General features: G+C 55.4%; 2 protein-coding genes across 18 annotated transcripts in view; one reads left to right on the top strand and one right to left on the bottom strand.

Moving 5' to 3' along the window:
* Nucleotides 1-9,252, bottom strand: part of OGFOD3 (2-oxoglutarate and iron dependent oxygenase domain containing 3) — an 18,985-nt gene extending 9,733 nt beyond the window's left edge. Inside the window, exons 1-4 of one of the 2 annotated variants that reach the window (XM_049113823.1) lie at nt 9,132-9,252; nt 6,840-7,057; nt 3,442-3,517; nt 2,113-2,155 (exon numbers count right to left, since the gene is read on the bottom strand). In XM_049113823.1, coding sequence (XP_048969780.1) covers nt 2,113-2,155; nt 3,442-3,517; nt 6,840-7,057; nt 9,132-9,202 — 408 coding nt within the window. In that variant the 5' untranslated portion in view covers nt 9,203-9,252. Of the gene's footprint in view, nt 1-2,112; nt 2,156-3,441; nt 3,518-6,839; nt 7,058-8,633; nt 8,782-9,131 lie in introns of those variants that run through there. The other variant, XM_025468421.3, reaches the window with a different exon arrangement.
* Nucleotides 8,785-25,483, top strand: HEXD (hexosaminidase D). Of its 16 annotated transcripts, XM_049113819.1 has the most exons (15): nt 11,191-11,328; nt 14,969-15,074; nt 15,552-15,661; nt 16,191-16,378; nt 17,665-17,851; nt 18,468-18,555; nt 20,163-20,327; nt 20,749-20,932; nt 21,719-21,790; nt 22,166-22,361; nt 23,159-23,241; nt 24,068-24,146; nt 24,222-24,323; nt 24,454-24,595; nt 25,127-25,483. In XM_049113819.1, exons 6-15 carry the CDS (start codon nt 18,550-18,552, stop codon nt 25,445-25,447), a joined length of 1,350 nt encoding a protein of 449 aa, XP_048969776.1. In that variant the 5' UTR covers nt 11,191-11,328; nt 14,969-15,074; nt 15,552-15,661; nt 16,191-16,378; nt 17,665-17,851; nt 18,468-18,549; the 3' UTR covers nt 25,448-25,483. The 16 variants fall into 16 exon arrangements, with proteins under 16 accessions (XP_025324196.1, XP_025324195.1, XP_035576409.1 ...); XM_025468411.3 differs by lacking the exons at nt 14,969-15,074; nt 16,191-16,378; nt 17,665-17,851 and adding exons at nt 8,785-9,019; nt 9,270-9,312 and having other exon boundaries at nt 11,197-11,328; XM_025468410.3 differs by lacking the exons at nt 14,969-15,074; nt 16,191-16,378; nt 17,665-17,851 and adding exons at nt 8,856-9,019; nt 9,270-9,312 and having other exon boundaries at nt 11,193-11,328.

Raw genomic sequence — 25,483 nt, 5'->3', positions numbered from 1 at the left:
GCCTCCTGCCTCTCTCCACCCACCCCTCCCTGCCCAGGCAACCAGTGATGTGCTTCCTGCCGTCACAGACCGATGCACATTTTCTAAAAATTAGACGTGAATGTAATCATGCGAGATGCACTCTCTTTGGGTTTGGCTCCTTCTACTCAGCATAACCACTCTGTGGTTCACTCATGCCGTTGTGTCTACAGACATCCACCCCATCTTGTTAGTGAGGAGCACTCTGTGGTTTGGGGAGCCACAACCACGTGGGTTGTTTCCAGCTGGGGGCTATCACAAATAAAGCTGCCCTGACACTGGCAGACAAGTTTGTGTGGACAGATGCTTTTATTCTCTTGAGTAAACCCCTAGGAATCGGATTGCCAGGTCATGCTTTTCTTTTTTTTTTTTTTTTTTTTTTTTTTTAAGATTTTATTTATTTATTCATGATAGTCACAGAGAGAGAGAGAGAGAGGCAGAGACACAGGCAGAGGGAGAAGCAGGCCCCATGCACCGGGAGCCCGACGTGGGATTCGATCCCGGGTCTCCAGGATCGCGCTCTGGGCCAAAGGCAGGCGCCAAACCACTGCGCCACCCAGGGATCCCAGGTCATGCTTTTCTAAAGGACTATCAAAGTGTTCTGCACCCTGCCTACCCCATGTCCTTCCCATGTCTGGGAGAAGTGGTCATCAGCACGGGTCACTTTTATGCTATCTAGGAAGCTACTATATTTCTCTTCCTTGACGCAGTGACCAGCCCAGGGGTTTGAACATAATTTGAGTTTAATGAATGTTAACTGAACTAAAAGGCATCAAATCCAGTTAATTTACTACAAGACAACTTCCTAGGGGAATGCCCAACAAAGAGTAAGAGATGAGTCCATGAACAAGTGGGTTCTTAATAAATGTTCCCCCCCCCAAAAAAAAAAAAAATAAAATAAATGTTCCCCCTGAATCACACCAACTAAAATAAGAAGAGCTTCATTTTCAGAACTCCAGGGAAAAATTTTGCAAAATAAAATAAAGTCATGCAGGTAATCATAGAAATACTTAGAAATTCTAGCAAAGTCCATAAACTAATCCTCCCAGGGCTTTCAAACATGTGGACTGATTCGGGTCTGCATAATGGGGATAATTCAGCAATCACTAAACAATGCAAAGAAGACTGCATCCTCCACAGCTTCACACGCTGGGTGAGGAGACCCATGTTCAGGACACCACACGGGAAGGCAAGCTCCTGCGCGGGGCTCATAGGAACAGGACTCCCAGAGGCTGCCCAGGAGGCAGAGCAACTCCCGGGAGGCTGCCTTGCCCTCAGTTCCCAGCAGCTGCTGTAACTGACTGCACAAACTGGGGACTTTAACCAGAATTTATCTTCTCATAGCTACTGAAGCCAGAGATCCCAGGGTATGGTCAGGGCCACGCTCCCTCTGAAGGTCTAGAGGAGAATTCCTCTCACGTCTTCCAGCTTCTGGTGGCTCTGGGAGTCCCTGGCTTATGGCTGCATCTCTCCCCCTCTGCCTCTGGCTTCCTGTGGCTTCTCTTCTTCTACCTCAAATCTCTTTCTTTGTCTCTCGCAGGAGGACACTTGCCATTGGACTTAGGGCTCACCCCAATCCAGAAATGATCTCATCTTCAGGCCCTGAACTTATGGCATCTGCAAAGACCCCTTTTCCAAATAAGGTCCTGTCTCCAGGCCCTGGGTGGAGGCATAGTTCATGAGATCCCCCAGGGAAGCCTCCCCACCCTGGGCCCCCTGCACACCGCGCCTGTGAGGTCTCCAGTCTGGAGGCTGGGGAGCACGTTTGTCACTGTGTCCCAGGAGTCCCTCCCGCTTCCAGGCTTGCCACCTTCCTCACTGGGCTCCTAACTCACCTACTGTCAGCTCCCTGTCCGCGACCAGATCCGCCTGCCCCCAGCAGGTTGTCTGAAACATGGTGAGATCTGGAGCAGGCTGCTGTGCCTCACTGTGAGGAGGGGAGACACTCTCGTGCCCACCGAATATGGCCTGTCCACACTAGCAATGTGGGGGGAGGCCAGGGGACACCCAAAGGCCCCACGTACCTGGTGCCTCCTCGCCCTTGGACAGAGAGCATGCTAAAGGGGTAGAAAGAAAACTGAAGCAGGAACTCACCCCTCCGTCGGATCCTCCCAGGGAGAGCCCCTTCTCGGCTATGCTGTGGGGAGGTCATTATAAGTCAGGACTTAGTTAGTAGAACTGTCTGTGATACGTCCAGGCAAATAACAACCAGCGTGATTTAAGCAATCTTAACAGACTGTTTAATATTTATGATGTAAACACATGTTTAGACCAAAGGACTCATTTTCAAAGCTAAATGAGTAAATGGCAATATTTGCTCACTGTCTTGTTAAATATGACACTGTTTAGAAACAATTGGGCTTGGGGATCCCTGGGTGGCTCAGTGGTTTGGTGCCTGCCTTTGGCCCGGGGTGTGATCCTGGAGTCCCAGGATCGAGTCCCGTGTCAGGTCCCTGCATGGAGCCTGCTTCTCCCTCTGCCTGTGTCTCTCTGCCTCTCTCTCTCTCTGTGTCTCTCATGAATAAATAAATAAAATCTTAAAAAAAGAAGAAGAAGAAGAAGAAAGAAACAATTGGGCTTAAATTCCATCTTGAGCACTGAGAGCTGGTGCCCACCCACATGGGCTGAGCTACTGCCCCAGGTCCCTGTCCTGGTCATCACAGGCTGGCGGGGATGCCTCTGCGATCATCAGTTCGGGATGCGGAGGCGCCGTGGAGGCCTGTGCCAGGCGTGACAGGATGGCCCACCTCTGAAGACGTAGGAGCTTCTAGCACATTTAGTAGACAAATGGCAACTGGGGAACTGACCTGGGGACGATCAACCCCGATTCCATTGACTGCTGCCCGGTAAGCCCCACACTGTTATCTAGAAACAGGGGGAGTATGTCCCTGCTGGGACTCTCAGAGGGCACACAGGCAGCGTGAGGGCCAGTGGCTGCTACGCTTCGCACTCGGCACATGTGTCTAAACAGCTCTTTGTCTGAACAATTTGTTGCAGAATCAAAGCTTTAAGATCTTGTTTTTAAAACCCCAACAAAGTCCAGTGTGGACTGCATCTGAGTAAGACCGCTCACCCTGTCATGAGTCACAGCTAGTGGAAAAGCCTACTTTTGCCCCTGAAGCACACAGGGAAATTCTTACGGAATTCTAAATTAATTTTTTGTTAAGATTTTATTTATTTATTCATGAGAGACACACAGAGAGGCAGAGACACAAGCAGAGGGAGAAGCAGGCTCCCTGCAGGGAGCCCGATGTGGGACTCGATCCCTGAGCCGAAGGCAGATGCTCAACTGCTGAGCCACCCAGGAGCCCCTAAATGAATGTCTTTAAATCACCTTTTCAGAAATAACTGTCTGATTCCTGTCCCCAGCCCCACTTTCTCGCCTGTTCAGGACAGAATAAGAGGCTGCAGGGCAGAAGGTACCTGCGAATCCGCTGGGCTTCGTCCCTGGTGATGACCGTGTCGGTGATCCCCCGGCCACACTTCCTAGGGGAGCAGCCTGGAGAGAGACGAGCCAGAATGAGACGCTGACCCCAAGCTGAACCCCAACCACACTGCCACTTGCATTTGTTGAGGATTCCCCTGTCGGTGGGCCCCCACCCCTGGGAAATTTTGTGGGGTGGGGCTGTGCCTTCCACAGGATTAGGGGGCCAGATTTGGCAAATAAAATACAGGACACCCACATAGGTGCGAACTTCAGAGAAGCAACAATGATTTTTTGGTGCAAGTGCAGGACATACCGACACCCCCTGCTGGACACACCACATTCCTGGTGGCCCCACACCGGGCGGGATGCTCAGGGGGACCTGGCACTCTGCTTACCCTTGGGAAGAGAGCCCAGAGCCGCCCCAGGTGCCGCATCCACAATAAGCCATGACCAGAGGCCCAGCCTTCCTCAGCCCCTGGACAAAGCCCTCCTGGGACAACACAAACTATGCTCGTAACTCTAGTCCCAGGGACCCGGCAAATGCTGCACCAAAGGTGCTCACCGCGTGTCCCTCCCGCACTCCCTCTGTCCCTCTGAACCCGGACGTGCAGCTGCTTAGGGGCAGGAGGGCAGAGAAGCTCAGATGGGGACGAGGCCAGAGTCAGGTCAATGGAGCAGAGCATCAGAGCGGGGCAGGCTCCCTCGCCGTCCCGGCCACGACACGGAGCCGTGGGACAGTCTCAGGACAGGCTGGGCTGGTGACCTGTGGCTTTTCACCCTCTTCCCCCTTCCCGCCTGGGACAGGAGCCTGGTGCCTGCAGGTAGAGTAAGCGAGCCACACACCGAGTGTCAAGTGCTGCGGGGCCTTTCTCTGCATGCCTTGCGCGTGGGAAAAAGAAACTTCTACTTGGGGGCCGTCGGGGGAGGGGTGCCTCAGTACCAGAGGCCAAATACGATCCTACTCACACAGGGGTTTCCATCAGAAACAAAAGCTACACATTTTTTAAAAGCCACTTGTATGTTTTTTATAAGGGTCACTCCCTGAACATAAGGACACGGTAGGGAAAAAACAAAAGCCGACACGACGATAATCCAAAGAAAGCCTGGAGAACGGTACCTGCGTGACCGCTGTGCTTCAGGACAAAAGAATCATCACAGGGAAAAAAAAACAAAACGAATCATCACAGGGAAAGAGGAGGGTCACATTTAGGGGTGACGGAACAGTTCCCGGGAAGACGGAAGGACGGCAAACACAGGTGGCATCGTGTCAGGTACGGAACAGCCCACACGAAAGGCCACACAGGAGAAGCTGCCAGAGCCACTGCCGCCTGGCGACGCCCGCACACCTCTCCCGGGAACTGATGGACAAAGGACATGGAATCCACGAGGATGGGGAGGGCTTGCACATGTGACGAGGGGGCGAGGAGGATCACGGAGAACTCCGCACGCGACCGTTAGGAAACGGTTTGCCAAGAAATGTGCAGCGTTAACAAAAATGTATCAGGTCAGAAAGAAAGTCTGGGAGCCCGTGGGGGCTCCGTGGGTGAAGCACCTGCCTTGGGCTCAGCTCATGATCCCGGGTCCTGGGCTCGAGTCCCGCGTTGGGCTCCCTGCTCAGCGGGGACCCTGCTTCTCCCTCTGCCCCTGCCCCAACCCCCCCCACCCCCGCTTGTGCTCTCTTTCTCTCCTCAAATAAATAAATAAAATCTTAAAAAAAAAAGTCTGAGGGGCGCCTGGGCGGTGCAGTTGGTTAAGTGCCTGACTCTTGATTTCAGATCAGGTCACGATCTCAGGGTGGTGACATCGGGCCACAACCGGCTCTGCGCTCAGCTTGGAGTCTGCTCAAGAGTCTCTCTCTCCCTCTGCCTCTCCCTCCGCGTGCGAGGGCTCGCTCTCTCTCAGATAAATTAGTAAGTCTTAAAAAAAAGAAAGAAAGCCTGAGCCAATATCAAAGGATGTGTATCGCACAGATGACATTAGCTAGCTACACTGCAATTAGGTTAGAAATCCATCTTTAGGGCAGCCCAGGTGGCTCAGCAGTTTAGCGCCCCCTTCTGTCCAGGGCGTGACCCTGGGGAACCGGGATTGAGTCCCACGTGGCTCCCTACATGGAGCCTGCTTCTCCCTCTGCCTGTGTCTCTGCCTCTCTTTCTCTCTGTGTCTCTCATGAATAAATAAATAAAATCTTAAAAAAAAAAGAAAGAAATCCATCTTTAAAAAGAGAGAACCAAAACCCCCTGAGTTCTGAAATGCTGAAGCCCAGCAGCGACACAGTGTGCCCAATGAGCACAAGGGTCAAGAGAGTAATTTGGATGAAAAAGTGAATTTTGGTTGACTCACCAGTGCACGTGCGTGAGCACCCCCCCCCCCATGGAGCAGTGCCCCGTCCAGACACCCCCACCGGGGGCAGGGCCTCCTCACCTGGAAGCCCCCCCCAACCTGGAAGCCCCTCCAGCCTGAAGAGCTCAGGGGAAGTCCAGAAGCTTTAAATATGCCTCAATTCTTCTGATTGTGGCAAATGTACATAATATGAAATTTACCATTTCCCATCTACGTTGTGCCAACATCATCCCCGTTCACCTCCAGAATTTTTTCTGCTTCCCAAACTAGAACCCTGCACTGGTAAATAATAACTCCCCATTGACCACCCCCTCGTGTGAAGGTTTAATGTTGCTAGATTATTATGGGTGAGACGAAGAACTTCAGCTGTCGCTGCAGGAAACACCTTTGGTAAAGGCAGAGGGACCGGGGCCCCCACAGCGGGCCTCACTGTGGCAGTGGAAGCACCCGGCAGCCTTCTCCCAGTTCAGGTCCAGAGCATTGCTCTGGGTGAAACATTAATGAGATTCTGTCTTTAAGACCCAGGCTGTCTTAAGACCCAGCAGGCTAGGTTTTAAAAACTGAGAAAGTGAGCAGTAGGAGGAACGTGGGGGGTGGGGGAAGAAAGCCAGCAGGTGCAGGGTGGCTATGCCTCTGGTCGTCACGCCGCCTCCCGCCCTCCTGCCCCCCCCCCCCCACGATGGGACACTCTGACCTGGGGAAGGGCTTCTGGCAGTGACATTTTCTGCAGTGACAACACTGTGACACTCTCCACACAATGCCTCTTCTGATCTCAACACTCTCGTCCCTACCTTTCCAATTCTGTTAGATCCCTCCGTCAGAGTGCGGGCACCTCCGTGAAAGGCTAGCCTCAGTGACCAGCACCCCTGCCCTTCCCAGTTGGGGGTGGGTTAACCCACCTGAGAGAGGGAACGTTTGGCTGTACCCCCCGGTCCCCACACCACTTTCAATCTGATTCCCACCACTTCACTGCAGCAAAAGACTGATGCATCACAAACGCAGTGCGTTCCTTGCAACATGCTGCTCTTTTCCAGCCCACAGCAGCATCACCTACCTTCAAACCTTCGGTGACTGTCATAGTCCTCTGAGCAGGGCACCTCGATGAACCGTCCAGGCAGGATCTCGCCACGGTGAGCCAGGACCTCGGTGACACCATCATCACCCCCCATACTGCTCCAGAGCAGCAGCCCAGCAAGCACGGCGCAGGCCCCCAGGACGGAGGTTCTCAGCCACTTCCTCTGCACCTCCCTGGGTGCCCGGACACTCTTTGTGCTAAGGACAAAACACAACCGCAGTCACCCAAAGGCACCCACGTGTGCTGGAAAGGTGGATGACCAGGGTCCCCACCCACTTAGTTACAGCAAGCCTTAAACTGCTCTGTGCTAAAGGAGGTCAGAGCTACTCTCGACCAATCCAGAGGTGCTCACCAGCCTGAGAGGATGTGGTGGGGAATGTGGCCCCCAGCCCCATCCAACCCGTGCTGGCAACACAATGAGCTGCCAGCTAGTGTCCCTCCTAGCCCAGCCATGCCCACGGAGAACCTGCATCTCTGTTGCCAATCACATTGCCTGCCGCTGAAACGGACTGCCCCAACCACTGCACATGCCCACGCGCACAACACAGCAGCTTAAGTGTGAGTCAAGCCCACTTAAGTAAGCCATGAACCAGCTAAGAAGAGAATACAAGCACCAAATTTTTTCATTTGATCTGCAATTAAGACACTTTTTGCACAACCTGAAGCTGTAAGCATGTGTGTGTGCACATCTGTGTCTACATGCATGCCTATGGTCTGTGTACGTGCACGTATGTGTGCACGTGTGTAACCGAGAAGCTGTGTGCTCTGTTGTCTAGGTGACTCGGTGGCTGTATGGCTCCAAGAACTTGCACAAAATAAGGCAAAAGATCAAGGCACCCTTTTGAGGAAGTGTGCCCTGTCTCTTCAAGTATGTACTTAATTCCTGAAATGCAGGAAGCCTGACTTATACTTGTCTGTGTCCCTCCACCCTTTTCAGCGCTAATAAACACAACACATTCCGATAAATAAATCCCAAGGAGGGCACAGCACGGTCAGCCCATGGTGAGTGGATACGTGACCATTTCAAACAGGGATCACAGACCACCGAGGTGGGGGGTCTGCTCAGCTCAGAAAAACTCCCCACCCCGAGACCACCCAGCCTTCTCTACTTAGACCAGGGTGGACACCAGTGGGCCATCATTATCTTCCCCCAAACTGCAGATAGGGAGGGAGACTCAGCAGCCTAATGACTGGAACCCCAACCTGCAAGGCACAGCTGCTGCGTGCTGTGGAATCTGAAAGGGACAGAGGCAGAGGCCCGGGCAACTGCATCTTGGATTTGGACGCAACATCCCCTGGGGTCTGCTCTAGGTGAGCACCCGCGTGTGGGGTGAGCTGGCTCGCGCTGCACGGAGGAGGCTCCCTCGAGCCTCTAGCCTGGGAGCAAGGTCCAGGCCGCAGGGCAAGCACTGGCGCTCGGGGGTTTGCCCCGGGCGGGGGGCCTACAGCACTCCTCAGCTCCGAAAGCTGCAGAAGCCCCTGGGAGGCTCCGCGAGGAGACGATCACTCGTTCAGCCGTCCGCCCGCCTGTGCACAGCGCTAAGGCGGCACACGCGCGAGACCACCGGGCCTCGGGACTCGTGGGGCGGGGTCCTGCTCCCACTGCAAGCCACGCCCCCTTACGGCCACGCCCACCACAAGCCACGCCCCTCACGGCCACGGCCACTGCAAGCCACGCCCCCCTCACGACCACGCCCGCTACACGGTCACGCCCGTGAGGCCACGCCCCGCCCGCCGCCGCCGCAGCTCACGGGGCCCCGCGCTGCCCGGTACCTGCTGGGGCGCCGGCGCTCGGCCGCCCCGCTGCCCTCGGGCGCCTTGGGCGCGCCCCTCCGCTGCGGCGCCATCGGACCGGGCCGCGGCGGAGCCGGGCCGACCGCGGGAGCCGCTCCGAGCCCCGCGCGAGCGCCGCGAGAGGGTGCGCGAGGCCGGCGCGGCCGGGGACGCAGAGCGACGCGCTCGGCCGTCGACCCCGGGGCTGGCGGCCAGGCCCGAGCAATCGGAGGCCGAGCGCCGCGCTGGGCGGGGCGGAGCGCGGACCTGGTCGCGCACCTCGCGGCGCTCCTCGGCGGCGGCCTCCGCTGCGTCCCCGGGGCCGCGCCCCCCCAGGTGCTGGGACCCGCGGGCGCTCGGGACTCGCCTGTGCGTCCGCCCGCTGGGTGAGAAGCGGAACCGCTGGGACCCCGGGGCTCGGAGCCGGGGCGGGGCGGGAGGGGTCGCCGGCGGGCCCGGGGGGAGGGGGGAGGGGGGAGGGGCCCGGGGCGGCAGCACCTGCGCACGCGGTTCCCGGGCAGCCGGGGCGTGCCAGCCAGGTCTGCGGGAGACCGCCCGTCGGTAGGCATCCAGGAAAAGACACCCGCACGCTCTTACGGACGCGAAACACCCACTTCTCTGCTTCTTTTCCTTTAGGTTTTGCAGACTTAAGACTGTTGAGCCGGCGCGTCTGCGCCAGGTAAGGCCCGGAAGGTCCTAGCCCCGCGATGCGGGCGCAGGCGCAGGGTTTCCCTCCGGATGAGGGATGCGCACGCCACCCGCGCACACCTCCCGGCTCAGAAGTGTTCCAAGTCTAGTCCCTGGGAAATTGATTTGGTTTGTAAATTTTTTTTTTTTTTTTTTTTAAGAATTCAGCTTTAAAAGCAGCGTTCAGGGGATGCCTGGGTGGCTCAGTGGTTGAGCATCTGCCTTTGGCTCAGAGCATGATCCTGGAGACCCTGGATCAAGTCCCATTTCGGGCTCCCAGAATGGAGCCTGCTTCTCCCTCTGCCTGTGTCTCTGCTTCTCTCTGTGTGTCTCATGAATAAATAAATAAAATCTTTAAAAAAATAAAATAAAAGCAGCGTTCAGAATGTGTTTTCACAAAACTCGTCCATCCAACAGCTGGTGATTTCAGGGATTGCTTTGAGGATTTTGTGATGGAGACTGTTTTGAATATAATTTTTTTTTAATCACGCTAGTTTTTGTGTGTCTATTTTATTTTTGTTATTATTACTTAAAGATTTTATTTATTCTTTTTTTTTAAGATTTTATTTATTCATTCATAGAGACACAGAGAGAGAGAGGCAGAGACACAGGCAGAGGGAGAAGCAGGCTCCATGCAGGGAGCCTGACATGGGACTCCATCCAGGGTCTCCAGGATCAAGCCCTGGGCTGCAGGCGGCGCTGAACCGCCGGGCCACCGGGGCTGCCCTTATTTATTCCTTTATGATAGACACAGAGAGAGAGAGTGGCAGAGACACAGGCAGAGGGAGAAGCAGGCTCCATTCTGGGAGCCCTACGCGGGACTCGATCTTGGGACTCCAGGATCGCGCCCCAGGCCAAAGGCAGGCACCAAACCACTGAGCCACCCAGGGATCCCCTATTTTATTATTTTTTAATATTTTATTTATTCATGAGAGACACAGAAAGAGAGAGAGAGAGGCAGAGACACAGGCAGAGGGAGAAGCAGGCTCCATGCAGGGAGCTCGACATGGGACTCTATCCGGGGACCCCGGGGTCATGCCCTGGGCTGAAGGCGGTGCTAAACCGCTGAGCCCCCCGGGGCTGCCCTGTGTGTCTATTTTATGTTCCTTGTTTCATAATAGACTTCTTAGGTTCAGGGATTTATGAGTCCTCACGCTGAATGAGTAGTTTGAATTGTTGAGCTATAAACATGACCTATACGCAAAGATTTTCTTTCCCTTTTCTCATCTAACGCTTTGTATTTTTAAAATAGCTAGAGGGAAAAAAGAAATCACACTCCTTACCAGTTACTTTGTTGTCATCCAGCTACTTTCTTTATAAAAGTGAGTCAGCCCCATGTACTCTTGGCTCATTTGTTCTTCAGATTATCAGTGGCCTATTTTAAATCCTAGTTAGTGTTCTCTGACCTAAACTAAACTTTTACAGTTTCTTCTTCCATACAATGAAACTGACTTGAGCTTTAGAAATGTCAGGGGTTTTCTTTAATGCTCTTCAAGGTAAAATAAAATTAGGGATACATTTTCTACAGAAAAATCATATTGCAGGGCCTGAAAAATGTTTAGACATATCTGCGTGTTTACACTAGCATAGTATATACCACTGGAGACGGTCTTTAATTTAAAACAAAACTATTTTGTAATCATTTGTGTTATTATAGGTCACAGCCATCTTATGAGGAAACCGGTGCCATTCTATTTTAGGGGCTAATCATAACTAAATGGCAAAGGTCCCTTTACCTGAATATGAGGGAGCCTTCTTGGTTCATTTTCATGTTGGTGAAATGAGTTTCCTCCCAGGGAATGGAAGCACAGAGTGGAGGGCAGGGGCTAAAAGGAGCCTGTGCCTATTTATGACTTTGGATTTCTCCACTAGGAAGAAGCGCCCAGATAAGGGATTGTTCTATGACTTCCTGAGAAATAGTGAAATGTCAGGTTCTTCACCATTTAAGATGCGATTAGTTCATTTGGACCTTAAAGGAGCTCCACCAAAGGTCTCCTACCTCTCTGAGGTAAGAGCCCCTTCCCCCTAAGATGGTCTTTCCTTGCTTGGGTTTGGTCTTCAAAGTTGTGAACAGTATTCTGTAGGATGGTGTGCTTAGAGCACAACTATGGGCTTCCAAGTCGGGGCACAGTGTTGGCAGCAGCATAGATTTTGAGTTTCCCCCAAATGCCTTCATAAAACAGAGCAATTAGGATAGCAAAAGGGGTGGGGAGAGGGGTGAACACAACAAAAGAAACCCACAGCCTGTTTGCTGTGGGCTGAATGGCATCTCCCAAAGAGGTAATGTTCAAATCCTAACCACCTGTGAATGTAATGTCAGTCTTTGCTGTTATAATCAACATGGGATGAGGCCATATTGGAGTAGGGTACCTCTAATACAATGAGTGACGTCCTTGTAAGAAGAGGGAAATTTAGACACAGGGGTTGCAGGGGGGCACCATGTGAAGACAGAGGCAGAGATTAGAGGGATGCATCTACAAGCCAAGGAATGCCAGGACTGCCAGTGACACCAGACACTTCCCTGGAGCCTTCAAAGACCGCACTGCCCAGCCCATACCTTGATTTTTTATTTCTGGAAGAGAATAAATTCTCATTGTATTAAGCTACCCAGTTTGTGATAATTTGTTACAACAGCCCTAGAAAACTAATACACTCTCGAGCAAAAGTAGATATGGGGTACCCCCATGTGTCTCAAATGCAAGTGGTACAGCTTACTGCCCATGTGAGATTAATAACCAGGCAGGAGGTGATAGAGGAAAGAGAATGGAATTCTAACAGGGCTGAGACCAGAAGTACCAGGAAACAGCTCACAAGTACTTGTCCTCCATCAAGAAAGGAACAGGGGAGGGCTTTCACTGGCTGCAATTTGAGACTGCAAAAAGACTCAGAGGAAAATGCTGGAGAGGCCTACGGCTCTCAGAAATACCGTCCAGAAACTTCTAGAACAACAGAGCCCCACATTAAAAACACAGTATTGAGCGAATCCATGGGGAGCTGCGCAGGAACAGTGAAAGTAAAGCAGGGGGGCACCTGGTGGCTCAGTTCGTGAAGCATCTGCCTTGGGCTTGGGTCATGATCCCAGGGTCCTGGGATCGAGCCCCACATCGGGTTTCCTGCTCAGCTGGGAGTCTGCTTCTCCCTCCCTCTCTGCTGCTCCCTCTGTTTGTGCTCTTTCTCTCTTCGTCTCTAATAAATAAATAAAATCTTTAAAAAAAAAAAAGTGAAGCAGAGAACAGGTTTTGAGAGGGGAGCAGGGATGCAGAGAAGACAGAAGCGGTGTCTGGCTGAAATAGATCAAGGCAGAAGAACAGAAGTGAGCAGACACTGTGGAAAGCATACTGTTGGGAAATAAATAAGGAAAAAGGCTGTCACACGTGAAAAGATAAAAAGCATCTGACAAATTGAAAGATATAGAAGATAAGCAAAGAAGGTCCAACTCACCTGCAGCCGGAGCCCTTGCCTCAGTCTTCTGCTGCTGGAGGCCCAACTTCAAGGCTTAAGATAGAAAGTCATCATTTTCTCTTTCCACGGCTGGTGGGTGGTTCTGCTGGTTGGGCTCCCTCCTGTGTTGGCTGTCCCCTGACAACTACGAACAGTGGATGGTCCAAGAGGGCCTTACACATCCACCAGTTAGTGCTGGCTCACCACTGGGCACCATGGTTCTGGTCCTCCACGTGGGTGCCTGTTCTCTTGGAGGCCAGGCCAGCCTCTGTTAGCATGGTGGTCGCAGGGCAGTGCTTTGAGGGTGTGGGGGCCAAAGCTGCAAACCATCCTGGGCCTAGTGTTAACTCTTGGAAAGCAAGTCCAAAGTCAGCCCAGATTCAAGGCTGGGAATAGATATTGCTTCCTGATGAGGAAGGCACAGATTGTAGCCATGTTTTCAGTTTGCAACAGTCTCAAAGAAGAACCGAGGCAGTACTGTAGGACAAATGCCCAGAAACTACAAAAACACTTCATGTTTTTTATTCCAAAATTTAAGAATACATGGGTCTATTGAAAGGGCGTACCTGGGGCACCAGGGGTGGCTTGGGTGGTTGAGCACCTGACTCTTGGTTTCAGCTCAGATCATGATCTCATGGGTTGTGGAATCAAGCCTGGAGTTGGTCTCTGAGCTCTAGGTGTGAGATTGCCTGAGACACTCCCCTGACTCACACACTCTCTCAAATAAACAAATCTTTTTTTTTTTTTTTTAAAGGGCATATCGTATACTTAGGATGATAGACACTAAGGCATCATCTAGTAGTTGTATCATATTTTTTAAAAAATGAAAACTCTGGGCATACAGGAAAGAGGTACAAGTTCCATATGAGGGAAGGATAATTAGATCAGCATCAGATATTTTGACAGCATTTTGTGACAGGAAGACAAGGGAGTAACATTTAAGATATTCAAGGATTTTGTATCCAACAAAATTGACCTTTGCATATGAACGCCCCAGCATCATCAGGGCTGGAGTGACCAAGTAATCACTGAGAGGAAATTCTTCCGTGAGGGAGAGTTCCAGCCATCACACCCGAGGAGTGATGAACCTGGAAAGTCACCACCTTGCAGTTCCTGGTCAGTGCGCGCTGGGCAGTCATTTCAGCAGTGGCTGAAACCATGAGGCAGAGGCTCTAGGTGTGGGTCAGCTGATGCCCCTTAGCATCACTGATCAGCCTGACATTACTCCAGTGGGGCAGCCAGACTTATGACTTCTAGAACCGTCTGTGAAGTATTCTTGCCAAAAGAATAACACCTGGATGTAATCAGGCCTTCACGTCTAACCATCGGCACCCATGAGAATAGGAAATAGGCAAACACGCTACAGGACATCTTGGGAATACCATCCGTCAAATCCAAAGTTTGTTACATCATACAAAATAAGTGACTTGGTCTTTTCAACAAACTCAAAAAAGTAGAAGGAACTATTAAAAATCAGAGAACCTTAAGAGATCCATTCAGACAATGCAGTGTATGGATTGTCTGGACTAGTTTCAAACAAGCCATATGTGACAAGATTTTAGACACAGGAAAATTAGAGCATGGATGACATTAACGAATTATTTGGTTAGATGAGATAATGGTGGTGTGGGGTGTGCTTTTGTAAAAATATCTTCATCAGGGATATATATTGAAGTATTTACAGGTGAACAGTTGTGTTGTGTGGGATTTGCTTAGAAATACTCCAGTCATAAAAGTGGAAGTTAGGTGAAATGATGTTGAGCCTCAATGACAGATGCAGGGGGCTCAGTGCATCACCCCCCATGTGTGTGTGCACGTGCACGCTCCTGCGGATTTACAGCGAGGACCTTATTCCCAGCCCTGTCCCCCATGCTGGGCTGGGGTGTGTGTTGGGGACACCTGGGCTGCCCGGCCCCACAGCTCCCCACCACCCATAACATGACGGATTGCCACCAACCCCAATGGCCAGAGTGCCATACAGGCCGTGGTGGTCAGAGGGCCATGGGAGGCTGCGATGGACACCAGAAGCAGAAATACTGAGGAAATGGGGAAATGCCGAGACCTTGATGTCGCGTCTGCGTGCTTGACCTGCACGAGCTCCTCCTTTCCATCTTGTCTGCCTCTTTTTGTAATTTGCAGTCGACTGCCCATGATGAATTGTCTGCAGCTGAGCATTAGCCCCAGGCTCTTTTCTTCTTTCCATCCAGCTTCTTCAGAACGTCCCCATGCTCGCAGGAGAGGAAACTTCGACAGACACATCAACAGGAGTGTTAAAGTCTTGTTGGACCTGCTGTGCCCCTTGTCCAGGGCAGGGTGGGTCTTTCAGATACCTGCAGGAGGCCCCCTCCGATGGCTCCCAGAATGTGCTCTTTTCCACCCCAGCCTTGGTGTCAGACTAGAAGAAGATCTCAATTCTTTGTATGGTAGACGTGAACTCATCCTGGACATGCTTGATAGGAATCATATCCTCTGAAATAGAGATAGAGGAGGAAGTGGACAGCCCGTCCCCGCACACCCACAGCCCCTCCCTGCCTCCCGGCTGAACCCCAAGGCTGAGCCACAGCTCTGCTGCGCAGGTGCAAGGCCTCTCCTGTGCCAAGCGAACAGGTTGCAGCGGCAGAGGGTTTGATTTGGTGTAGCACACAGTGCGCATTCCAGGGTAAACATTTGCAGGAGAAATGTGAGCATCAACCACGACCCATGTCCACAGGCAGGAAGACAGTCCACACGTGGCACCTCTGTCACCTTCCTTCAGATAGTCGCTTCCTCATAGCATCCCTGTTCCCCCAGGTCTTTCCTCTGTTCCATGCCCTTGGCGCCAACGGGCTCCTCCTCGAGTACGAAGACATGTTTCCCTACGAGGGCCACCTCAGGCTTCTGAGAGCCAAGCACGCATACAGGTATTCCCAGCCACGGAGAAAGCGGATGTGTGGGGCCACCTGGAGGCGTGGACAGGGCGGGCAAGGGTTTGGCAGTGCTGGGCAGCCCTCTTCTGGCTTTTAAACTCCTGTCTTAGTTACAAAAATAAAATACGCTTACTGGAGAGAATTTGGAAGCATTTAGGGGGAGGGAGAAGGATGGGGGCGGGGGTGAGGGGAAGCGGATGCTGCTCTTTAAGGCCACAGTTGGGACCCTTATCAGGAAAGCAGAGGTTAAAAGAGGGGGTGTCAGAATTAATAAAAGCAGATACAGCGGCCATGGGTGCGCCCTGCTTGGCTTTAGGGTTGCGGCGTCCATGTAAGTCAGTAACAGCCTCAAAGGAGAATGAGCAAAAGACATTGGGCTGATCCCCTCCCCCAGAACAAGAATGGCCGATAAGCATATGATAGCAATAAAGTAAAAATTATCAATAAAATAAAATGATAGCAAAAAATAAATAAATTTGGCTATCAAATTGGTGAAGATTTTTTTTTTTTTTTTAATTCATAGAGACAGAGAGAGGCAGAGACACAGGCAGAGGGAGAAGCAGGCTCCATGCAGGGAGCCTGACGCGGGACATGATCCCAGGTCTCCAGGATCACACCCCGGGCTGCAGGCGGCGCTAAACCGCTGCGCCACCGGGGCTGCCCAAATTGGTGAAGATTTTTAAAAGGTTCTAATGCTCTGGGTTCACAAGGGTGAGAAAAGATACGTCTGGCTGGTGGGCCGCTCTGGAGGGAGGTTCGGTCTATGTCAGAACTCCGCGGGGCGTACGTGCTCTGTGTGTTTGTCCAGAGTGTTAACGCTGCAGTGAGGTTGCTGGAAGTTTGCGTTCTTTTCATGCTGCTCTATTTTTCTTCTTATGATGAACACTTTTTGGTTATTTGTTTTTTAAGTGGAAACAAGTGCTAGGGTACCTGTGAAGCTTGAAAAAGGTCTATTTGAAGTCCATACGTTCATAGAACTGATTATGAGATGGTTCAAACACAGAAACTGGAACTCACTTTCTTGCAATAAATCCATGTATGACAGCAGGTGCCGGAGTGGGCAGCCAGCCTTTCCCAGGTGCCGTCCGTGGCCCCCAGAGCATTCCCGCCTTCAGGTGTGCTCATGGAGCTCACTAACCCCCACGGGGATGAGCCCCCTCACTGCAACCTCGAAGATCTTTTACATTTTCTCTATGAAAGGGGTCATGAGCTTCTCTTTAAAAGGGCAGGCAGGGACGCCTGGATGGCTCAGCAGTTGAGCGTCTGCCTTTGGCCCAGGGCATGATCCTGGGGTCCCTGGATCGAGTCCCACATCAGGCTCTCTGCATGGAGCCTGCTTCTCCCTCTGTCTCTCTGTCTCTTTCTCTCTCTCTCTGTGTCTCTCATGAATAAATAAATAAAATATTTAAAAAAAAATAAAGGGGCAGGCAGTAGTTTCAGTTCTGCAGTCACCTGGTCTCTGTTACTGAAATCTGTGGGGCATGAGCAGCCAGCCATGAATGGAAATGTCAGTGAGTGGCCACAGCTGAGTGCCAGTGAAACTCTACTTGTTGGCATGGAAATAAGAATTTCATGTAATTTTCACGTCATGAAGTATTTTTCTTTTTCTTTTTATCAACCATATTAAACTTGAAAATCAATTCTTAGGTCATGGGCTGTAAGCAAACAGGCAGATGAATTTGTCCTTGAGCCATCTGCCAACCCCCTTTCTACAATATGATTCCTTGTATGGCCCAGTGTCTTGTAAAATGGCTTCAGCTTCTTACAGAGTTTGGTAAGAATAGCTGGTAAAAAGCAAACCGTTACTTGAGGACATAACAGAGAGCATCATTTCCCCAAATTCTAGGGTGGGAGCTCTCTTTGAAACCTTGAGTATCTTTCGAGCTTTAGGAAATACCGACCATACTAGTTTCCCCAGGAGAGCCCACCTGGAACCTGACAAGGGAGGGGAACATGAACAGAAGTGCGAGTATGAACAGGGTCTGGGATATGAACAGGAGCTGGAGTATGAATAGCAGCTGCTGTGAACCAGAGCCGGAGTGTCAACAGGAGTTGCTGTGAACCAGAGCTGGAGGGTGAACAGGAGGTGGTGTGAACAAGAGCTGGAGGGTCAAGAGGTGCTGATGTGAATAAGAGCTGAGAGTCAAGAGGAGCTGGTGTGAAGAAGAGCTGGAGTGTCAACAGGTGCTGGTGTGAACAAGAGCAGGAGGGTCAGGAGGAGCTGGTGTGAACAAGAGCTGGAGGGTAAATAGGAACTGGTGTGAATAAGAGCTGAGGGTCAAGAGTTGCTGGTGTGAACAAGAACTGGAGGGTCAAGAGGAACTGGTGTGAACAAGAGCTAGAGGGTCAAGAGGAGCTGGTATGAATGAGCTGGAGGGTTAAGAGGAGCTGGTGTGAACAAAAGCTAGAGGGTCAGGAGCTGGTGTGAACAAGAGCTGGAGGGTCAGGAGGAGCTGGTGTGAACAAGAGCTGGAGGGTCAAGAGGAGCTGGTATGAATGAGCTGGAGGGTGAAGAGGAGCTAGTGTGGAGGAGCTGGTGTGAACAAGAGCTGGAGGGTCAAGAGGAGCTGGTGTGAACAAGAGCTGGAGGGTCAAGAGGAGATGGTGTGAATAAGGACTGGAGGTGAACAGGTGCTAGTGTGAACAAGAGCTAGAGTGGGAACAGAAGCTGGTGTGAATGGGCTGGTGTGAACAGGGGCTGGAGTGTCGATAGCTAGTGTGAATAAGAGCTGGAGTTTCTACAGGGGCTGGTGTGCCGACAGGAGCTGGTGTGAACCTCTGGGTGGTCTTTGTCTCCTAGCCCCCCTGAAATTAAAGAGATCCTACATCTGGCTACACTGAATGAGCTAGAGGTCATTCCGTTGGTGCAGACATTTGGACACATGGAGGTAAGTGGGAGGAACCCCAGTTCCGTGGTGCCCAGGTGTGGGCTTGGGGGCACACAGGCAGTGGCTGGCCACAGACAAGGAGCAGCTCTTTCCTAGAAGCCCCTGCCCTGCAAACTCTAGGGCTGAGCAACCTCTGTCCACAGAATGCAGGAGACGGGCCAGTGGGGATGCACGATTCCCATGGAGCCCCGAGAGTCCATTTGTTCTCCTTTTTAACTTGTATTCATCGCTTAATACTGAAAATATCTCCCCAAGTTCCTGTGTGATCTTCAGAAATATGTTCATATCTGCATCAAAAGATGGGAAACAGATTTGACACAGCATTGATTTAATGGCTATAGGTTCCGTGTTTTTCTCTAGCGGGGATGCCTGCTGGGCCTGTGGGCGCCCCCCCCACCGCAGCCAGCATCAGAGGGGCTGCGTTTTCCTCCAGTCACACGCAAGTCTCCCCTGCTACGCGCCCGCATCTCCCACGCTCAGGCCTCGGCCTTTCCTGGCCCATGTTGCCTGCTGTGCTCTCTGGGCTCCTCACTTCCGCTGCCACGGCCCACAGTCCATAGAGCATCCCCCAGGGCCCCTCTGTCCCCCGAGTCACTAAACGTAGCGACAGGTTCTGGTTGGGCGTCCTTGACCACAGGCTGTTCGCAGCCACAGCCGTATCCGCTCCCTCCTGAAGCTTCCCCTGCAGGCCCAGGTGCATCCCGTTACACGAGGCGGCGTCCCCGCGGCTCCTCCTCGGGGCCCCTCGCCTCATGCTCCCTCTCCACACCACACACGTCCGCTCCTGCTTCCCTCCCCGTCCTCATGACCCCCAACCCTGGCCCCGCTGCCGCGCTCTGGCACCCCCCGCACCCCTGCACTTGGGCCATCGTGAGGTCCTGCCGCTTCTGCTGCTGTGTCTCTCGAGTTGGCGCCTGCCATCCCTCTGGCTCCAGCCTTGTGTGAACCACCGCCTGACCTGGGGGAGGTCCCCCAACAGTGCCGCTCTGCCCCTTGCCCCGCCATCCTGCAGCGCACCGCCCCCCCCCAACTCCTGCTCCTTGAGGGGCCTGACTGCTCTCAAGGTGGTGTGTTTCCTGGGGCCGCAGCAACAAAGGATGTCAGCCAGTGACTTGGAACTACAGACACGTGCTCTCGTGGTTCTGGGGGCACAGTCTGTGTCCCCGGCCCTGTGTGGCTGTGATGGCCTCTGTGTTGGCCTGGCTTCCTCAGGCCACCCCTCTGTCTTCGCAGCTGGTGGTCAGCCAGGGTCTGGGCCACAGGCTGGGGGCACTGGGAGGTCAGCCCTGCCCCGTCTGCCCCGGCTGGGCGTGTGTGTGGCCCCCAGTCAGCTGGGCTGTGAGGAGAGTGTGTATCACCTCTGGGGCTCTCATTTCCACGGTCACCCATCACATTTCCAGCTGGTGGCAGCTCCATCCGAATGTGAGTGAGCCTGGCTTTTCCTTTTTCACCCGGCCCAGGTGGACCTGACGGGAAGGAAAGGGCCGAGAGCCAGCAACAGGCTCAGCCCAGCCAGCGCCCTCTGGGGTGACCCCATGGGAGCCAGAACCAGCCCCTGCGGCGAACCTGTCTCCCGGCGCCCCTCATGTCCCCTTCTGTCTCTGTAGTTTGTGCTGAAGCACGAGGCTCTCGCTCACCTCCGAGAAGTGGCACTTTTCCCTAACACCCTGAACCCGCATGAGGCCGAGTCCCTGGCGCTGGTGGGAGCCATGATCAGCCAGGTCATGGAGCTGCACCCGGGCGCCCGGTGGCTCCATGTCGGCTGCGACGAGGTGGGTCCTGCAATGCTGCTTCACCCCTGAGCCTGGCCTGCCGGGTGTTGCTCCCCTGCTGCAGCAGCCCCTCCCTCACTCGAGGGCCCCTCGCCCCACTGAGGAGCCGCCCCCCCCGTGTGGGCGCCCGCACCGGCTGCCCTGTGACCTGGTGCGGGTGCAGCCTGCAGCACAGGGGTGGAGGGCTGGCGCCCCCAAGGGCCGTCCGCACTCCAGCAGTGCAGGCCGGGCCGTGCGTGTACCTGCTTGCTGGCTGGGGCACCTCGGCCTTCTGCCCTCGGGCTGCTGCGAACCTCCGGAGGACCCCAGGAGTAGAGTCGGGACTCGGTGCAGAAGGAGGGCCCCTTCAGCGGCCCCTCCCCACGGGCAGCTGGCACCGGTGTCCCTGCACAGGGACAAACCCGCCCTGGGCTCCCCTCAGGTCTACTACCTCGGGGAGGGCGAGGCCTCGAGACGGTGGCTGCAGCAGGAGCACAACACCAAAGCCAGACTGTGCCTGTCCCACATGAAGGCGGTGGCCTGCCACGTGCTGGCCCGGCACCCGGCCACCAGGCCCCTGGTGTGGGACGACATGCTGCGGGCCATCCCCGAGGACCAGCTCGCAGGTGGGCAGGCGTGTCCCCGCCTCTGGTGGCAGGAGTGAGGAGCCAGCAGGCCCCCTCCCGGAAGCTCACTCCGGGCAGCCCCCTTAGAGCCCTTCTAAACATTCTTCTACAAAATGCCGTTCCCCTAGAAGCCATGCAAGGGTCTCACCAGAGGGCAGGGTGGTAGGTCTGACCGGACAGTAGCCATGGGGCCCTCATGGGCCCCACAGGAGGGAGACGGGGGCAGTGTCCGGTGCTGCTGCCGCCTCAGCCCCACAGGACCCTGAGGCAGCCCTGCTGGGCCGTGGTGAAAGCTCACACTGGCTGCTGGGCCAGGAATGCAGCAGCCCCTCGGGGCCTCCCCCAGGCTGCCGCCTGCCCGGGGCTCTGGGGTGGGACAGAGACACACCCGTGGTCCACGCTCTACCCCGGCCCAGGGTCTGCAAGGCCGGGTGTCCTCGAGGCAGCCCCGGCCCACGTGTGGCCCGTTGGGTTCTCACAAGGTTGGTTAGACTTAAACCCAGGCTGTGGTGTGTTCCCGCTGTACCTGTCCCAGCGCCCCCACCGCAGCACGCAGACCAGTGTGTCCCCCTTGCAGGAAGCTCTGGGACCCTGGCCCGGGGGCTCACCTGTCACAGAACCCAGTCTGGTCATTTCCGGAGCTGGCCGATTGCATGGCCGCAGCATTTACCATCAAACCGAGCTGCGTCCAGCCTGTGCCTAAGGGCCAGCCGCCCCAGACAAGGCCGCAGGACAGGGCACAGGGGTGTGTCTGACGGCCTTGCTCACAGCTCTCTCCGCCCCCAGCATCGGGGGTCCCACAGCTGGTGGAGCCCGTGCTCTGGGACTATGGGGCCGACCTGGACGTCCACGGCAAAGGTCAGTACCCTGGCCACGGCCCCCAACACCCTGCAGCCCTGACTGACCCCTGGTGCATCGGGATCCTGCCACCTGCCTTGCTTCCCCGCAGGCCCCTCCCCCTGCGAGCTCGGGCAGCCCAGGAGCACCCCTGGCACGCGTCCTATCCTGGGTCACTCACCAGATGGCCTGTTCTGTCCAGATTTCCTAACAAGCAGCTGGACTAGGGGCCACCTGCACACAGCAGGGGTCCCTTCTCTCACTGAGATTTAGTCTGTTGGGGACTACACCCGATGGCTGGGGGGTCTCCCGGGTTCTGGGCAAGCGCAGCGTCCATGCTTGACGGCCGCAGCTCCTGGGGCCCCAGGCGGTCATACCACTCACGTTCTCGCCCAGCTCTTCTCATGGAAAAGTACCGGAAGTGTGGTTTTCTCCGGCTGTGGGCTGCCAGCGCTTTCAAGGGGGCCACGGGGGCGAGCCAGGCCCTGACCCCCATCGAGCACCACCTCAGGAACAATGTGCAGTGGCTGCGGGTGGCAGCCAGGGGGCCAGCGGACATGCTGCAGGGCATCGTCCTGACCGGCTGGCAGAGGTAAGGCCACACGGGCCCCAGGGAGGCGCTCGGGCCGACCGCCCAGGTCGCAGCCACTCTGCTTGTCCCGTCCAGTCTGGGCCTCACGCTTCCTGGGAGGGGACCGGTGCTCCTAGGAGGGAGGGGCCTGGGTACCCCCAGACTCTGCAGAGGGGGCATGCACGGCCGCAAGCACACTGGCCCTCCCGGCCCCAGGCGCCTCTGCACGTCGGCGCCCCGGCCTCCAGAGCCATGCATAGGGCGGCCTTGACGGAGTTTAGCTCTTCAGGGATTTCACACCGTTTGAAAAGCGGAGCTGCCAGTGAAGCTGCGCTCCCGGCCGGGTCGGGGCAGGGGAGCAGCCGGAGGCCCCGGGCCCTGCCCGTCCTTGGGTCCCCCGAGGCAAGATCCAGGAGGAATGCAGGAAGGTTTTTTTTTTTTTTTTTTTTTTTTTTTTTTTAATTTTTTTTTTTTTTTTTATTTATTTATGATAGTCACAGAGAGAGAGAGAGAGAGAGGCAGAGACACAGGCAGAGGGAGAAGCAGGCTCCATGCACCGGGAGCCTGATGTGGGATTCGATCCTGGGTCTCCAGGATCGCGCCCTGGGCCAAAGGCAGGCGCCAAACCGCTGCGCCACCCAGGGTTTCAGGGGGTCGAGCGCACAGACTGAGCCCCAGCAGGGCCTCTGGGTGGGGGACATTTCCGGAGGCAGCGGCCAGCCGTGCAGGGGCCCCTAGAGGCCGCGGGCAGCAGAGGGCGTGGAGCACCCACCGGGTGGGCGTGGGTGCTGGGCTGAGCGGCCTCTCCATGGCCTCAGGTACGACCACTTCTCGGTGCTGTGCGAGCTGCTGCCCGTGGGGATCCCGTCCCTGGCCGTCTGCCTGCAGTCGCTCCTACACGGTAAGGTCCCCGCTTCACGGCGGCAGGAGCGCGGGACGCGCAGAGCCGAGCCCCGACGCCCGGCTGTGTCTTCCTCACTCAGCCACCCGCCTGCCCGGTGCCCCCAGGCCGTGAGCCCCCGAGGTGGCCGTGCCTGTGCCGTGTAACTGCTGGGTGCCCAGTGCCACCGAGCCCCCCACGTGCGTGTGGACCGTGGGCGCCCACAGCAGGACTGCCTGCTGCATGTGGGGTGGGAGGCACCGAGGGAAGCGGGGCCTGGGCTTCCGTAGCACGTTGAGGCCCCACGTGGAGGGCGGGCCTGAGCCTCCCCTCTGGTGCTTCTGAAGTGTCAGCTGTGACGCATTTAGAAGAGGGTGCGGGGACACGCTGGGGGCTGGCCTCCACTGCCTGTCCCCTGAGGAGGGTGCCGCCGCCATGGAGTCCTCCCGCTGTGGAGACGGGCTGGTAGGGCCTCCTGACCTCCGTCCACACTGGTACCTGCAGGCCTCACTGGTTCATTTCAGTTGTTCTAGAACATTCCACTGGTGAGGAACCACACGTGCTAGGTGCTGCATACGTCCTGGCAGCCGTGGGGGTGCCAGGCAACACGGGCTGGTGGTCTCCCTGGTGGTGGTTCTGCTCTATCTTCCCATGTCTCACATGGTGAGCCGCTTCCTGTGTTCAGTGAGGAGCCGTGCGCCCAGCTGTCCCCGAAGTCTCCTTGGGGCTGGCCTGTGCACGCTGGCCTCCTTGGTCACCTTCCCGGCCACCCAGGCCCATGCGTGGCGCAGGCTCCCTCTCTCTCTCCAGGGGCCCCTCTGACCACCTCCGTCTGTGCTTATTGCAGGAGGTTTTGCTGAAGACGTTAAAGCAAGAGTGGAGAACTTTCTCGGGATTTCAAACCTAGAAACGACTGACTTTACAGGGTAAGCGCCCGCCCCCGGCCCTGCCTCTCCCCCCACACTTGGACCCCCACCTCAGCACGGCGGCTCTCCATGCAGCGAGGGCGCCGGCTCCTTCCCCGGTAGCGACATCCTGGCCCTCGTCACGCACGTCAGCCTCCACCTGCGCAGCTCCGTGGACGCGCTGCTGGAGAGGGACAGGTGAGGGGCAGGGGCGCGGGGCCGGGGTGGGGGTGGCCCGCCCTACACAAACACTCACTGGGTTTTAAAATTTCTATCAGATTTTTCAGTCTTTTCAAAGGTATTATTTTAACGAACCCCGCCCCCCCAGGCGGGCTGGGCTGCTGGCTGCCGTGGGCCCACCTGTGTGGCTCTGCCCCCAGGTACGTGACCGGCTGGTTTGGCCCCTACCACCGCCGGCGGAAGCTCATCCACCCCGTCATGGTCCAGCACATCCAGCCCCCGGCGCTCAGGTTAGCCACCCCCCTGCCAGTAGCCACCCCCGGGCCCCCCCAGGGCTGCACGTCCTTTGGCTACTGCTTTAAACCAAGACAAGCTCTCTAGGATCGCAGCCATGAATGCTTAGATGAGCCAACTTCCTGCCTCAGCTGTGCCGTGGGCGTCAGAGAAGCTAGGGCATCCCTAGCCCAAAAGGGTGAGGGTCAGTGAGTGCCTGGACGGGGTCCAGGGCTCATCGGGGCCAGCTGGCCCTGCCTCGTGCTGTCCCGGCCCACCGCGCTGAGCTGAGGCCAACATGGTGTCCCCACGGGGCGGAGGACACTGTCAGACGATGACAGGTTCACGCGGAAAGAAAAACCCTGCAGGTCAGCTGCAAAGAGCATTCGTTTCAGATGTTGAAACAGGACACTTGCTCGGACCCGCCCTGTGCGGTGGGCGCCAATAGCCCCGTTCCGTGTGTGGGGTCGTTCAGGGTGTGTAGCTCATAGGCTGTAGCTGCCGCCCCGGGGTGCCAGCAGGCAGCTCACTGCTCCTGTGCTACTCAGCCTCCTGGCCAGGTGGAGCACCGTGGTGCAGGAGCTGGAGGCCGCCCTGCGGCGCGTCTTCTACCCGGACGCCGTGGAGGAGTGGCTGGAGGAGAACGTGCGTCCCAGCCTGCAGCGGCTGCAGGCCTTGCTGCAGGACCTGAGGGAGGCAGCCAGCGCCAGCCCCAGCCCGCAGGCGGGTCGGGACCCCTGAGGGCCGGGCCCTGCGTCCGTCCAATGTCCGCCCCTGCCGCACCCATGGGGCAGACGGTTAGCGCCTGGAAGGCAAGTGGAAAATGTGCAAGGAAAACACGCAGGGGCCTGCTTCCTGATTGTGTGTAGAGCTTGTTGGGTTAAAATAAAGAGCAGGACCCGGAA

This window comes from Canis lupus, chromosome 9, assembly GCF_003254725.2.
Source record: "Canis lupus dingo isolate Sandy chromosome 9, ASM325472v2, whole genome shotgun sequence".
In the NCBI taxonomy this organism is placed as follows: Eukaryota; Metazoa; Chordata; class Mammalia; order Carnivora; family Canidae; genus Canis; species Canis lupus.
This window is presented reverse-complemented; position numbering and strand designations above follow the sequence as displayed.